Source organism: Hyperolius riggenbachi, chromosome 9, assembly GCF_040937935.1.
Source record: "Hyperolius riggenbachi isolate aHypRig1 chromosome 9, aHypRig1.pri, whole genome shotgun sequence".
Taxonomy (NCBI): Eukaryota; Metazoa; Chordata; class Amphibia; order Anura; family Hyperoliidae; genus Hyperolius; species Hyperolius riggenbachi.
Window position 1 is genome coordinate 11204973 of NC_090654.1, and position 13547 is coordinate 11218519.

Below are 13547 nucleotides of genomic sequence, written 5' to 3' on the forward strand. Positions count from 1 at the left end.
CCTGCCACTTCTCTCCTACGGGCGAGATCCAACATTTTGTCTGTGGGCCCTGAGGGACCCCCTGACAGGTGCCGATGTACACCTAGGGGTCTGCAAACTCCAGGTGGAGAAACACCGTTCTAACCTATACTGGGGGCACCTGTACACTAGGAAACCTGCCTGGCTGCATGCAAGTAATGGTTACGGGCATTCCGCTTTCATCTTCTTTTTCCAGCCCGTAACCTTTATGGGCTAAGTGCCAGGGAGGTTAATATGCCTGAGACAGTTCTGCATGGATTTCTAAAAACCTACCAATATTTTGTCTCAGATACTCTTGATAAATGTCACTGTGACTCTATCCACGACTTAAAGTGGAGCTGAACTCTTGCACAGGTCAGAAGGAAAACAGAGAAATGCACCCTGTATGTATTTAGAGAGCTTACCCTGTTTAATTCCCCCTTATTTGTGTCTAATGACAAGTTGTTATTTGCTCTCTCCCCTGTCACATGACTGCCACGGCAGAGATGGCAGAGCTCATTTGAAAGCACAGGTTGTTAACAATATGTCTCCTTCCATGAATCAGGAAGTAGAAAGAGTGTAGATTTATTTTATGATTTGTATCAGTTGTAACAAAGATTTATGCTGTTGTTTGTCTTTTAGAGCATAGATGTTCTGAGTTCAGGTCCACTTTAAATAGCTTCTCTGTGGCTAGATCTGCTCCCTCCAGGATGTCTAATGTGCAGACAAGATGGCTCGGTCCTCGGGTCTTCAAGAAAATGGCTACCAAGATCTCACAGGACTTCAGCAGCAAAACACTTCAGAAGGGAAGTGCACTTTCACTTTCCTGTCCCTCCTCACAGCCTTGACAACCAGCTGGCTTCCATTGTTAAGGAGAGCAGAGTTGATCTAAACAGGTTTGAATTAGCTGTAAATGCAAATACACTGAAGTTTATTTTCTATTGCAAACTTTTTAAAAGAACCCTGTTTTCTTTACTTAGGCACAGGGCCAGATTTCTACTTTTCAGTGCCCCAGGCCCAGTTTTATGAAATGCGCCCTCTGAGCCTGAAAGTATACACACACACAAACCGTAACTGTCTCCCGAAGGGACAAGAATCCAATTCCTAGGGTGACAGATTTGGCCACAAGCTCGTCCAGACACATCCCTTCACTACAGCTAAAGTGATGAGTGCTGTTGCTGTGGGAAAGGGGAACAGGAAAAACAACATGGAACATGACAGAATAGCTTCTGGCTTGTGGGGAAAGGAGGAGAATAATGAATTTAGCTGTTACTAAAGATCTAGTGTGTGCTATATAATAGCAATATGACAGTCATAGGCCTCAATTCACTAAGCTTATTTCCTGTCTTTAATAACGTTTCTAGAGTTATCACCATGGTGACGAGGTATTTTTTTTTTTTTTATTATTATTATTTAGTATTTATATAGCGCCGACATATTACGCAGCGCTGTACAGTGTATTTATATATATTGTCTTGTCACTAACTGTCCCTCAAAGGAGCTCACAATCTAATCCCTACCATTGCCATATTATGTTGTGTAAGTACTGTAGTCTAGGGCCAATTTTAGGGGCAGCCAATTAACTTATCTGTATGTTTTTGGAATGTGGGAGGAAACCGGAGTGCCTGGAGGAAACCCACGCAGACACGGAGAGAACATACAAACTCTTTGCAGATAGTGCCCTGGCTGGGATTCGAACCAGGGACCCAGCGCTGCAAGGCGAGAGAGCTAACCACTACGCCACCGTGATGCCCATTCCTTTTATTCCTGATTTTATTCCTTTTTATTTTTAAGCTCTGTGTTTTATATGTTAAAGAGAATCTGTATTGTTAAAATCACACAAAAGTAAACATACCAGTGCGTTAGGGGACATCTCCTATTACCCTCTGTCACAATTTCGCCGCTCCCCGCCGCATTAAAAGTGGTTAAAAACAGTTTTAAAAAGTTTGTTTATAAACAAAACAAAATGGCCACCAAAACAGGAAGTAGGTTGATGTACAGTATGTCCACACATAGAAAATACATCCATACACTAGCAGGCTGTATACAGCCTTCCTTTTGAATCTCAAGAGATCATTTGTGTGTTTCTTTCCCCCTGCATCTCTCATGCACTGAAGTTTCAGGCTGCTCTTTTCTTTCTGCAAACAGCTTTGCCCTTGTCTGTATTTCCTCACTATGTGAAAGCCCAGCCAGCTCAGAGGACGATTTATCCAGCTTGTAAAAGATAAGAGAGAAGAGAGAAGCTGCTCTAATCTAAATAACACACAGGCAGTGTGCATAGAGGGGCCTATAAGGGGAAGTTCATAGCAGAACCACAACACTGAAGAACTTGGCAGCCTTCCAGACACAGGCTGACAAGTCTGACAAGAGAGAGATAAGTTGATTTATTACAGAGACAGTGATAGTACAAAGTGCTGCAGTAAGCCAGAACACATTAGAAAAGCTTTTGGAACTTGTAGGATGATAAAAAACAGGATGCAATTTTTGTTACGGAGTCTCTTTAAGGAGAGATCTCTGAAGTTAACACTTCAATCCTTAAAAGAACTCCAGAATTCTAAAGTTAAAGAGGAACTTCAGCCTAAACAAACATACTGTCATTAAGTTACATTAGTTATGTTAATTAAAATAGATAGGTAATATAATCTCTTACCCGGGTACAGTTAAAAATGGCGCAGAGTGAATAATGGCGCACCGTTCCGCCGATCATAAAACGCTATTTACCGTTTTAATGTAGATACATTAAAACGGTAAATAACGTTTTATAAAACATTTATTGGCAGAACGGTGGGCCATTTGCAGGGGGGCTAGTGAGGCAGCGGGGGTCGGGGGGAGATGCAGCGGGCAGGACAGGCAGCGGGGTGAAGGAAGTAGGATTAGGCGGAGGATGTGTGCAGAGGGATACATTACCTAGTCCCAGCCGGCGAACGTTCCTTCACTTCATAGTTAGCTTGCAGGACATCCAGCCAATCAGCATGCGGAAAACGAAGCCGCATAGGGATTGGCTGGATGAGGACTCCTGCAAACTAACAGAAGTGAAGGAGCGATCGCCGGCTGGGACTAGGTAATGTATCCCTCTGCACACATCCTCCGCCTAATCCTACTTCCTTCACCCCGCTGCCTGTCCTGCCCGCTGCATCTCCCCCCGCTGCCTAAATTAGTTTAAGATATAAAACGATAAATATCGTTTTATATTCATTACTGCTGCGCCTTTTTTATCCCCGTGGCGCTGTGCGCCATTTTTGCCTGTTCCGCTCTTACCCACCCTGTTTTAAAAGAACAGGCACATGTTTGTGATTTCATGAGGACAGCCATATTTTTGGTTGAAAGGAGGTGACAGGGAGCTTGAGACACAGTTCCAACTGTCCTGTGTCCTAATCACCCCTCCCAGTTGCTAGACAACAAGAACAACAACATCAGAAATCCCATCATGCTTTGCACAGCATCAGGGGAAAAAATGCCCGGGCAGATTTCTTTGATGGGGCTTCTAATCAGCTAAAAATGAGGCTTGGGTATGAAAAACAAAGAAGAACCTGTTAAAGAAACACCAAGCCTTTTCAGTTCTGCTGAGTAGATTTTTAGTCTGTAGGTTCATTTTAAAGACAGGCTGCTAATTAACTGTGTGTGTGAAAATAACTACAGAGGAGGTAAGTTAACTACAGAGGAGGTAAGTTAAGGAATGAAGAGATAAGATAACTCTCTCACTGTGTGGTGGCAAGTTTTCTCTTGCCTTATTATCTCCAGCATGATCTTAGTGAATTGAGGCCATTATGCTAGGTACACACCATACAATTTTCGGGCAGATTTACATGCCAGATCGATATTTTCCAACATGTCTCATCTGAATTTTAATTGATTTTCTGATCGATTTTCTAATCGATTTTCATAGAAATGAACGGAAATTGATCGGAAAAGTGATCAAATTCTGACATGTTGGAAAAAATTTACCTGCAGGTAAATCTGCCAGAAAATTGTATGGTGAGCACCAAGCATTAGACTATGACAGGGTTGGATTGTGAGCTCTTCAGAGGACAGGACAGTCAGTGACATGACTATGTGATCTTTTAAGTGCTGCAGAAGATATCAGTGCTATAATAAATATATATATAATTGTCTCTGTGTCCCATCCCCTCACTTCCTGTGTGTGTGTGACGTGTTTAGCGCTACTGCGCATGTGCAGGGAGGGACGCAGAGACTGAGGAAAGCTGAGGGAGGATGGGGCCAGAAGGGGCGGGCATGCGCGTGCGCAGAGGAGGAGTGACAGACCTCTAAGGCTAAGGTCAATAGTATATATATAATCGTGTGTGTGTGCGCGTGCGTGCGTGCATGCATGCATGTGCCGCGATCACTCAAAAACGGCTTGACCGATTTGAACGAAACTTGGTATATAGATCATGGGGATCCCAACGGCCGAACAGGAGGCCAATAGCCAGGGGGAGAAGCCTGGGTCCCGCTGCACAGTGCTTTTTGCACACGACACCCAGGCAGCCAATAGGAGTTTTGGCCAGCCCGAACTGAGCTCAGGCTTACCGTTTCCAGCTCCTGAATTAGAACCAGACCTCAGTTCAGAGTTACCGCCAGGGGCAGTAATAACTGGTTAAAACTCCTTTGGCAGCAATAACTTCACCCAATTTAACATTTCCTGTAGTTGCAGATCAGACGTGCACAATGGTTGGGAGTAATTTTTGACTATTCCTCTTTACAGAACTGTTTCAGTTCTTGGGCTTAAACTAATACCACACAAATAATTAAATGTTTCCATGTTTTTATTGAACACACCATATAAACATTCACAGTGCAGGTGGAAAAGGTATGTGAACCCCGAGACTAATGACATCTGCAAGAGCAAATTGGAGTGAGGTGTCAGCCAGCTGGAGTCCAATCAATGAGAGGAGATCAGAGATGGTGGTTACAGCTGCCCTATAAAAAACACACACCAGTTTTGGGTTTGCTTTTCCCAAGAAGCATTACCTGATGTGAATGATGCCTCGCACAAAAGAGCTCTCAGAAGACCTATGATTAAGAATTGTTGATGACTTGCAGAAAGCTGGAAAGAGTTTTAAAAGTGTCTCCAAAAGCCTTGCTGTTTGTCAGTCCACAGTAAGACAAATTGTTAATAAGTGGAGGAAGTTCAGCACTGCTGCTACTCTCCCCAGGAGTGGCCGTCCTGTAAAGATGACTGCAAGAGCACAGCACAGAATGCTCAGTGAGGTGAAGAAGAATCCTAGAGTGTCAGCTAAAGACTTACAAAAGTCTCTGGCATACGCTACATCCCTGTTAGCGAATCTATGATACGTATAATACTAAACAAGAATGGAGTTTATGGGAGGATACCACAGAGGAAGCCACTGCTGTTCAAAAAAAATTGCTGCACGTTTAAAGTTTGCAAAAGAGCACCTGGATGTTCCACAGCAGTCAGAGCCGGATTAAGACAAGACTGGGCCCCAAGCAGAGCAATGGCCTTGGGCCCCCTGCTAGTCATTGACTGAAAAAGTGATCAGGCATATGGAAAATCTTAGGCCTCTTTCACATTAACAACACGTGCAGGAGCCGTTGGCTGTGGCATGTTGTCGGGAATTTGCGGTGTGGCTCCGAGTAGCAGCGGTGGTAATTAATTAACCCAACAGGGAAACGCCGATTCCTGACGATAAAATGCTCCTGGGTGCGTCGTACTGCAACGCATCGAAATGCAGCGTCGGGTGTGAAAGGTAAAATGAAAGTCTATGGACTTTCATTTTACCTTGGTCAACGCAAAGTTTCGACTTTGTGTTGAAACGCTGAAAAGGGGCTGTAGTGTGAAAGAGCCCTAAGTCAAGCAGGTGACAGAAGACTTCAGGGAATTATACTACCACATAGTGTCCCCAACTGCTTCTGAAGATGGGTTGCTCCATACTGCGCATGCGTGAGCGCTTAGGAGTGCATGCACAGTATGGAGCCGCTCGTTTTCAGAAGCACTTGGAGGACATGAATGCTTCAGAGCCTTCTGATTGCCCCTGAACATGACAAATTTGCATGGAGGACAGCACTGGAATAAGGAGACCAAGAAAGGGGAGGGAAGGCTCTATAAGATCCTGAGCTGTCCCTTTCCATAGGCGAGTATGTAATTTTTTAAAGGATACCAGATGCGAACTAAGTAGGAAATATGTGTGTGGGGTGGGGGGGGGGGGGGGAGGAGTAGGCATGTACTGGAAGCTGTTCCCCCGTTCTCCTCTCTGCCCATACAATCCTACCTAAATGCCCCCTGGCAGTCTCCTCCAGTTCACCGGAGTTGGTCATTAGTGCACAAACAATGGCCCAGCAGTGCACATCCTACAGTGCACGGCTGTGAGCGATCTGCGCATGACATAGTTGTGACTTTGTGCGCTCCTGGCCGCAGGCGTGTACTGTAGAACGTGCGCAGCCAGGCCAGTTCCTGTGCACTAATTCCCGACTCCAGTGAACTGGAGGAGACTGCTGGGGGGCATTTAGGTAGTAAAGGAGGGGCAGAGAGGAGAAAGGGGGGGAACTGTGGGCATCAGGACAGCTGCCAGTACATGCCTGCACCCCCCCCCCCCCCCATTCCCCCCATTTTTTGCTATTTAGTTTGCATCTGGTATCCTTAAGTGGCTTCAGACCTGCATTAAAAAGGCATATGCCACAAAGCTATTATACCATGATGATATCTGTGAGTGGCTGGCAACTCTATCATGGCAACTCCACAGAAAATAAAAAATACAGCCTCTCTCCTGCCACACTGTTCACCATACCTCCAGGCTGGCTGCTTCACTTTCCTGGGAACTTTTGGGCAGCATATTGCTGGGATCATCCTGTCCTGAGCAGTCAGCTGGAGAATGGAGATGACGTTTCACTTGACTTGAGTCTGCACATGGCACTGTCCCTGCAAGTGTCGGTGTTCTTTCCTCCTTTGAGGTCGGGAGAGGGGAGATAACAGCGGCAGCAGCTCACAGGGGGTCAGAAGTTCAGAGACACAGGAGACTGCAATACAGGTCAGCAGTCTGTGTGTCCTCTGTGTGTGAGTGAGTGCAGCATAACATAAGAAGTCTTCCGCAGGGCCCCTGTACAGAGCAGAGCAACATGCAGGAAGGCAGCCCCAACGGAAGTCCTGTGAATATGCTAATGAGCTTTCACAGCAGTGCGGGCTGTGCTGCTGTGTTCAGCGTGCACTGCACAGCAGGCACACACAGACAGCTACTACTGTTGCTCTCCCATCGGCATTAAAGGATGGCAGCTGGGACCCCTAAATGATGTACAGTACGTCCCACCAGGGCCCCAAGCAGCTGCCTAGGGTGCCTGGTGGGTAATCCGGCCCTGACAGCAGTACTGGCAAAATATTCTGCGGACAGACGAAAGTAAAGTTGAGTTGTTTGGAAGAAACACTGAACACTATGGGTGGAGAAAACAAGCCACAGCAAAAAAAAATCAAAACATCATCCCAACTGTGAAGTATGGTGGTGGAGGCATCATGGTTTGGGGCTGCTTTTGCTGCGTCAGGGCCTGGACGGATTGCTATCATTGGAGGAAAAATGAATTCTCAAGTTTATCAAGACATTTTGCAGGAGAACGTAAGGCCATCTGTCCACCAGCTGAACTCAGCAGAAGATGGATGTTGCAGCAGGAAAACGGCCCAAAGCATAGAAGGAAATCAACAAGAGAATGGTTTAAACAAAAGAAAATACACCTTCTGGAGTGGCCCAGTCAGAGTCCTGTCCTCAACCCGATTGAGATGCAACAACACCTCAAAAAAAAGCAATTTACACCAGACATCCCAATAATATTGCTGAACTTAAAGAGCAACTCCAGCCTAAACAAACATACTGTCATTAAGTTACATTAGTTATGTTAATTAAAATACATAGGTAATATCTCTTATCCACACTGTTTTAAAAGAACAGGCAAATGTTTGATTTCATGATGGCAGCCATCTTTTTGGGTGAAAGGAGGTGACAGGGAGCATGAGACACAGTTCCAACTGACCTGTGTCCTCAGCACCTCTCCCAGTTGCTAGGCAATGTGAACAACAACATAGGAAATCCCATCATGCTCTGCACAGCATCAGGGAAAAAAAGTCCAGGCTTTTTTTCTTTGATGGGTGGAGCTTAGCTAAAAATGCAACTAAAAATGATGCTTTGGTAAGAAAAACAAAGTTCTGATGCTGTGAAACTGTTAAAGAAACACCAAGCCTTTTCAGTTCTGCTGAGTAGATTTATAGTCCGGAGGTTCACGTTAAACAGTTCTGTAAAGAGGAATGGTCAAAAATTACTTCTGACCGCTGTGCACATCTGATCTACAAATACAGAAAATGTGTACAAATACAGAGCATGGAGCAGCAGCGTGTGCACAGAGCATGGAGCAGCAGTGTGTGTAGAAAGCATGGAGCAGCAGTGTGTGCACAGAGCATAGAGCAGCTTTGGGAAACTTAGAACACAGGGCCAGGTATGAGCACAGCCCTGTGTGACCGCTGGTGAAGTCTTCACTTTCCCCTTCATTGTCAATGTCGGCTGTCCTCATTATTATCTGTATCCAAACTGTTCCTGATCATTCCTGTTGTTGGTCGGTCAGAAAGGAAATTGCATTGCGTGTAACCAGCATCATGTCCTACCATATTCTTATACTGTATTGTGTGTGGCTGAGGGAGACCTTTCAGGAATCCCCCCCCCCTCACCCCCCTTAAAAAGCTTGGGTTTACCCCTAAAAGAAGGTTCAACCAGTTATTAAAACCAAAGCTTCACATACCTTTTCCACCTGCACTGTGAATGTTTACATGGTGTGTTCAATAAAAACATGGAAACATTGAATTATTTGTGTGGTATTAGTTAGGCAGACAGTGATTGTCTATTGTTGTGAGTTAGATGAAGGTCAGATCTCATTGTATGACCAATTTGTGCAGAAACCCGTATCATTCCAAAGGGTTCACATACTTTTTGCTGCTACTGTATGTATCTAAGTGCTGTTCCTACAGTATCAAAGTTAAAGTGGACCTGAACCAGAGCAGCTAATTTGTCAACACAGGATGGTAACCCTATGTCTGCCTCCATGAAAGCAGGAAGTAGACACACTGCGGAATTTTTGCAGGATTTGTATCAGTTGTAACAAAGAAATGTATTTTTTAAAGGTTATTATGCTGTTGCTTATCTTTTAAAGCAGAGAGGAAGTTCTGAGTTCAGGTCTGCTTTAATCATTGAAAACCGTGTAACAATCTCCACCTTACTTGTCATCAGTGGTGCTCATCCGGATTCCGGATATCCGGGTAACTTTTTTCAGCTATCCGACTGGATTCGGATTCCGAATAGCTGGGCCCAAATCCGGACAGCTATCTGTGGATAGTTGGCTAGAAATCCGGATATCCGCGGATAACCGCGGATAACCACTACGCAGCACGGTGGTGTAGTGGTTAGCTCTCTCGCGTTGCAGCGCTGGGTCTCTGGTTCGAATCCCAGCCAGGGCACTATCTGCAAAGAGTTTGTATGTTCTCTCCGTGTCTGCGTGGGTTTCCTCCGGGCACTCCGGTTTCCTCCCACATTCCAAAAACATACAGATAAGTTAATTGGCTCCCCCTAAAAAATTGGCCCTAGACTACAGTACTTACACTACATAATATAGACATGTGGCAATGGTAGGGATTAGATTGTGAGCTCCTTTGAGGGACAGTTAGTGACAAGACAATATATATATATATACACTGTACAGCGCTGCGTAATATGTCGGCGCTATATAAATACTAAATAATAATAATAATATCCGGCGGATATCCAAATCTTGAGATACTGTAACTAAGTAGATGACGTCCAGGACGTCATTGATCCAATCAGAGGGCTCCCAGCAGAAACCCTAGCAACCAATCACAGAAGGGAACCCTGGCCAGCCCCACCTGACCTCATTGAGCCAATCAGAGGGCTCCCAGCCTAAACCCTGGCACCCAATCACAGAAGGGAACCCTGGCCAGCCCCCCCCCCCTCCCCCCCCCACCGTATAATAAGGAGGGCTGCCATGATGAGAAATATCGTCCTTGCTTGTGAATGCTCACTGAGAGACATGCTCCAGTGCTGCTGGCCTAGCAAGTGCTGTATACAGTGATAAACCTAAAGCTGTTCAGGGATTAACCCCTTCACTATCACTACACTATTGTTAATTAGGTAGCTAGTTTGATTTCATTCAGTGACAGAGTGGGTGCTGCAGGGCTGCTGCAGGCAGCTGCTATGTGTCTGTGTGTGTGCTGTGCACAGACCAGGCCAGCTGCTGCCTGCTGGCCTGCTAGCCTTAGCTACAGTATAGGTTAGGATAGGGAATAGGATTACTGTGTTATTGTGTAGTTAGTACTGTAGTACTGCAGTCAGTGCTAGTTAGTTGTTAGAGTAGTACTACTGTGTTAGCTTACCACAGAACTGCTGTGCTGCTGAGCAGTGCCAGTGTGACAATAAGTGTGCACTAGTGTCTTCTCTGCTGTCTGACTGTCACGTGGCACTTGGAACTTTGCACTAAGCACTTGGCATGTGTCAAGTGCTATGTGCCAAGTGCAAAGTGCCAAATGCCAAGTGCAAAGTGCCAAATGCAAAGTGCCAAGTGCAAAGTGCCAAATGCAAAGCGCCAAGTGCCAAATGCAAAGTGCAAAGTGCCAATTGACAATGCTAATTGACAGCCATATAGTGTACTGGTTAAGGGCTCTGCCTTTGACATGGGAGACCAGGGTTCAAATCCTGGCTAGGTCAAGTACCTATTCAGTAAGGAGTTCAAGGCAAGACTCCCTAACACTGCATGGTGGCCTCCTGAGCGCGTCCCAGTGGCTGCAGCTCTTGAGCGCTTTGAGTCCGAAAGGAGAAAAGCGCTATACAAATGTTATTATTATATATATATTTTTTTTGGGGGGGGGGGGGGGAGGGGGATTTTAAGTCCCCATATCATCAATCAGTGTTTCCCTTTAAAAAAAACATGATGCTACATGCCTCATTTACCCTAAAAAACATTTTAGAGGCAGTTTAAAGGCCACTTCCGGTTTTCTATGTGGATATTCGAATCTGCCCGGATACCCCGGATACTGAGGTCGGATATCTGATTCGGATCGGAACATTTTGAACTCGGATATCCGACCCGCATCGGATATCTGGGTATCCGGATCCAATCCAGATTTTGAAAAGGGGTATCCGAGCAGCACTACTTGTCATGTAACCTGGAAATACTTTTTTTTAATTTTAGGTGGGACAATGGCATCTGCTGATGTGACTGCTGAGCTCCGCTGCTCCATCTGTATGGAGATCTATAGAGATCCTGTGACCTTGCCATGTGGCCACAACTTCTGCCGGGGCTGCATCACACAAGCCTGGGACCACCAGGAGGATCTACAGGAATATAAATGTCCTGAATGTCAGAAGATATACCTGAGGAGGCCTGAGCTGGTGAGGAACACAACTTTACATAATATCTGTGAGACTTTTCATGCTACAGAGACAGATCAGGAGCAGACCGGGGTCTTCTGTAATTATTGTGTCTTTCCTGTTCCTGCTACTAAATCCTGTCTGCAGTGTGAGACCTCCTTGTGTGATCATCACCTGAGGAAACATGGCAGGTCCGGGGGACACACTTTACTGCCTCCCACCACTGACCTGGGGAAGAGGAAATGCTCCGTCCATAAGAAGATCCTGGAGTATTACTGCACTAAGGATGCCTCATGTGTCTGTGTGTCCTGCTATGTGATCGGGGGACATGTAGGACATATGATGATGTCACTGGATGAGGCTTCTGAGGAGAAGAAGAAGAAGCTGAGAAATTATCTACAGACACTGATGACAGAGACAGAGGAGGCTCAGAAAAGAGTCCAGAGTCTGGAGGAACTCAGGAGAAAAGCACAAGAAAAAGCAGATGGTGAAAAAGAAAGAGTCGCTGCCCTGTTTAGAGACCTCAGGAGACGGCTGGAGGAGCTGGAGAAGAGAGTCCTGAGTGACATCACAAGGCGGGTACAATGCTATGATGACATCATCAGGCAGCTGGAGATAAAGAAGGAGGAGCTGTCCAGGAAGATGCGTTACATTGAGGAGCTGTGTAACATGACCGATCCACTGACTGTCTTACAGGAATCAGACACAGGTGACTTGTGTGACACGGAGGACAGACATGATGAGCAGTTCCATGATGGAGAGGATCTGGATGTGGCCGGCATCTCACACACATTACACACAGGACTGGCTGAGATCATGTCTGGGGTAACTGGGGGGATCTCTGGACAGCCTGCAGACATATTACTGGATGTAGCCACAGCTAGTAATGAGCTACATATATCAGATGACAGGAAAACTGCATCCTGGTCACATATATGGCAGAACCGCCCAGAAACACGAGAGAGATTTCAATATTGGCCTCAGGGGTTGAGCAGCCAGAGATTATCCTCAGGGCGACATTACTGGGAAGTGGATGTTGGGGGATCAGAGATCTGGAGAGTTGGGATGTGTTACCCCAGTATAGACAGGAGAGGAGAGCAGTCACTGATTGGAGATAATAACAAGTCCTGGTGTTTGTACAGGAGGTGTAATCAGTACTCAGTGATCCATGACAGGAAAGCTATCCGGTTACCTGATGGGATCCCAAGTGATAGAGTCAGGATATATCTGGATTATGAGGCTGGGCAGATCTCTTTCTATGCCCTGTGTGACCCCATCAGACACCTCCACACCTTCACTGCCACCTTCACTGAGCCCCTCCATGCTGTGTTAGGTGTACACGAAGGTTGTATAACAGTATAGGGGGGGGGGGGGGGGGTTAGGAGTTGTGAGAGCTCCGCCCACTGGTGACATCACAGGGAGAGGATTGTGATTGGCTGATTGTCCTGCCAGTAATTACTAGCTGTCTGTGATTTCCAGGGACAATTCCTGGTTTCTGTCCTGAATAATTACTGTATATCCTGAAATTGTCATTTATTGTCAAATTACAATAATTTTATTAAAATATCTTTAACTGATGAAAATCCCAGCTATGTTTCTTTCTGCTATTAGTGAGCTGCCTGTAAAGGATTCATATTATTCAATGTTTTTTCTTATATCCTTAATTTATTATCAAAAGTGATAACACAGGAAACAGGAATAATTACTCATGAATATGTTACATGCTGTGTCACGCAGATGGTGCCTCAGACATCTCATTAGGTTTACAGAGCCTTGTCTATCAGTCGTAGTTCTGCAATGGGATTACACTGCACAGCAGACTGACTAACACAGGAGGGACACAACCCCCACCCTCCCCCACAATGTGCAGGACTTTACATTCCTTTAGTTAGTGTTAAAGGGCCCATATACTGGTCAATTTCAGCCATTGATCGATCAATAGATTCTATGGAATCGATCGATAGATCAGAAATCGATTCTATCATATCTATCGATCAATTTGCAGATGATTTTGATCGATTTGATCTATCTGACAGGATGGAAAATTTAGGTCGATCTGTTGTGTGCAGCAGATCAATGGCCCACAGAGTTGCATTGTATCTAATGGTCCAATAATGCAGATCGATTTCCAATAGATTTCATTCTGAAATCTATTGGAGATCTGTTCCTAGTGTGTGCCTTATA

General features: G+C 45.4%; 1 protein-coding gene across 1 annotated transcript; it reads left to right on the forward strand.

Moving 5' to 3' along the window:
* The first annotated feature begins 836 nt into the window (after positions 1-836).
* On the forward strand, positions 837-12725 carry LOC137532418 (E3 ubiquitin/ISG15 ligase TRIM25-like). Its single transcript, XM_068252894.1, has 2 exons — positions 837-893; positions 11185-12725. The coding sequence occupies exon 2, from the start codon at positions 11193-11195 to the stop codon at positions 12723-12725; it is 1533 nt and encodes a 510-aa protein (XP_068108995.1). The 5' UTR covers positions 837-893; positions 11185-11192.
* The last annotated feature ends 822 nt before the right edge of the window (positions 12726-13547 follow it).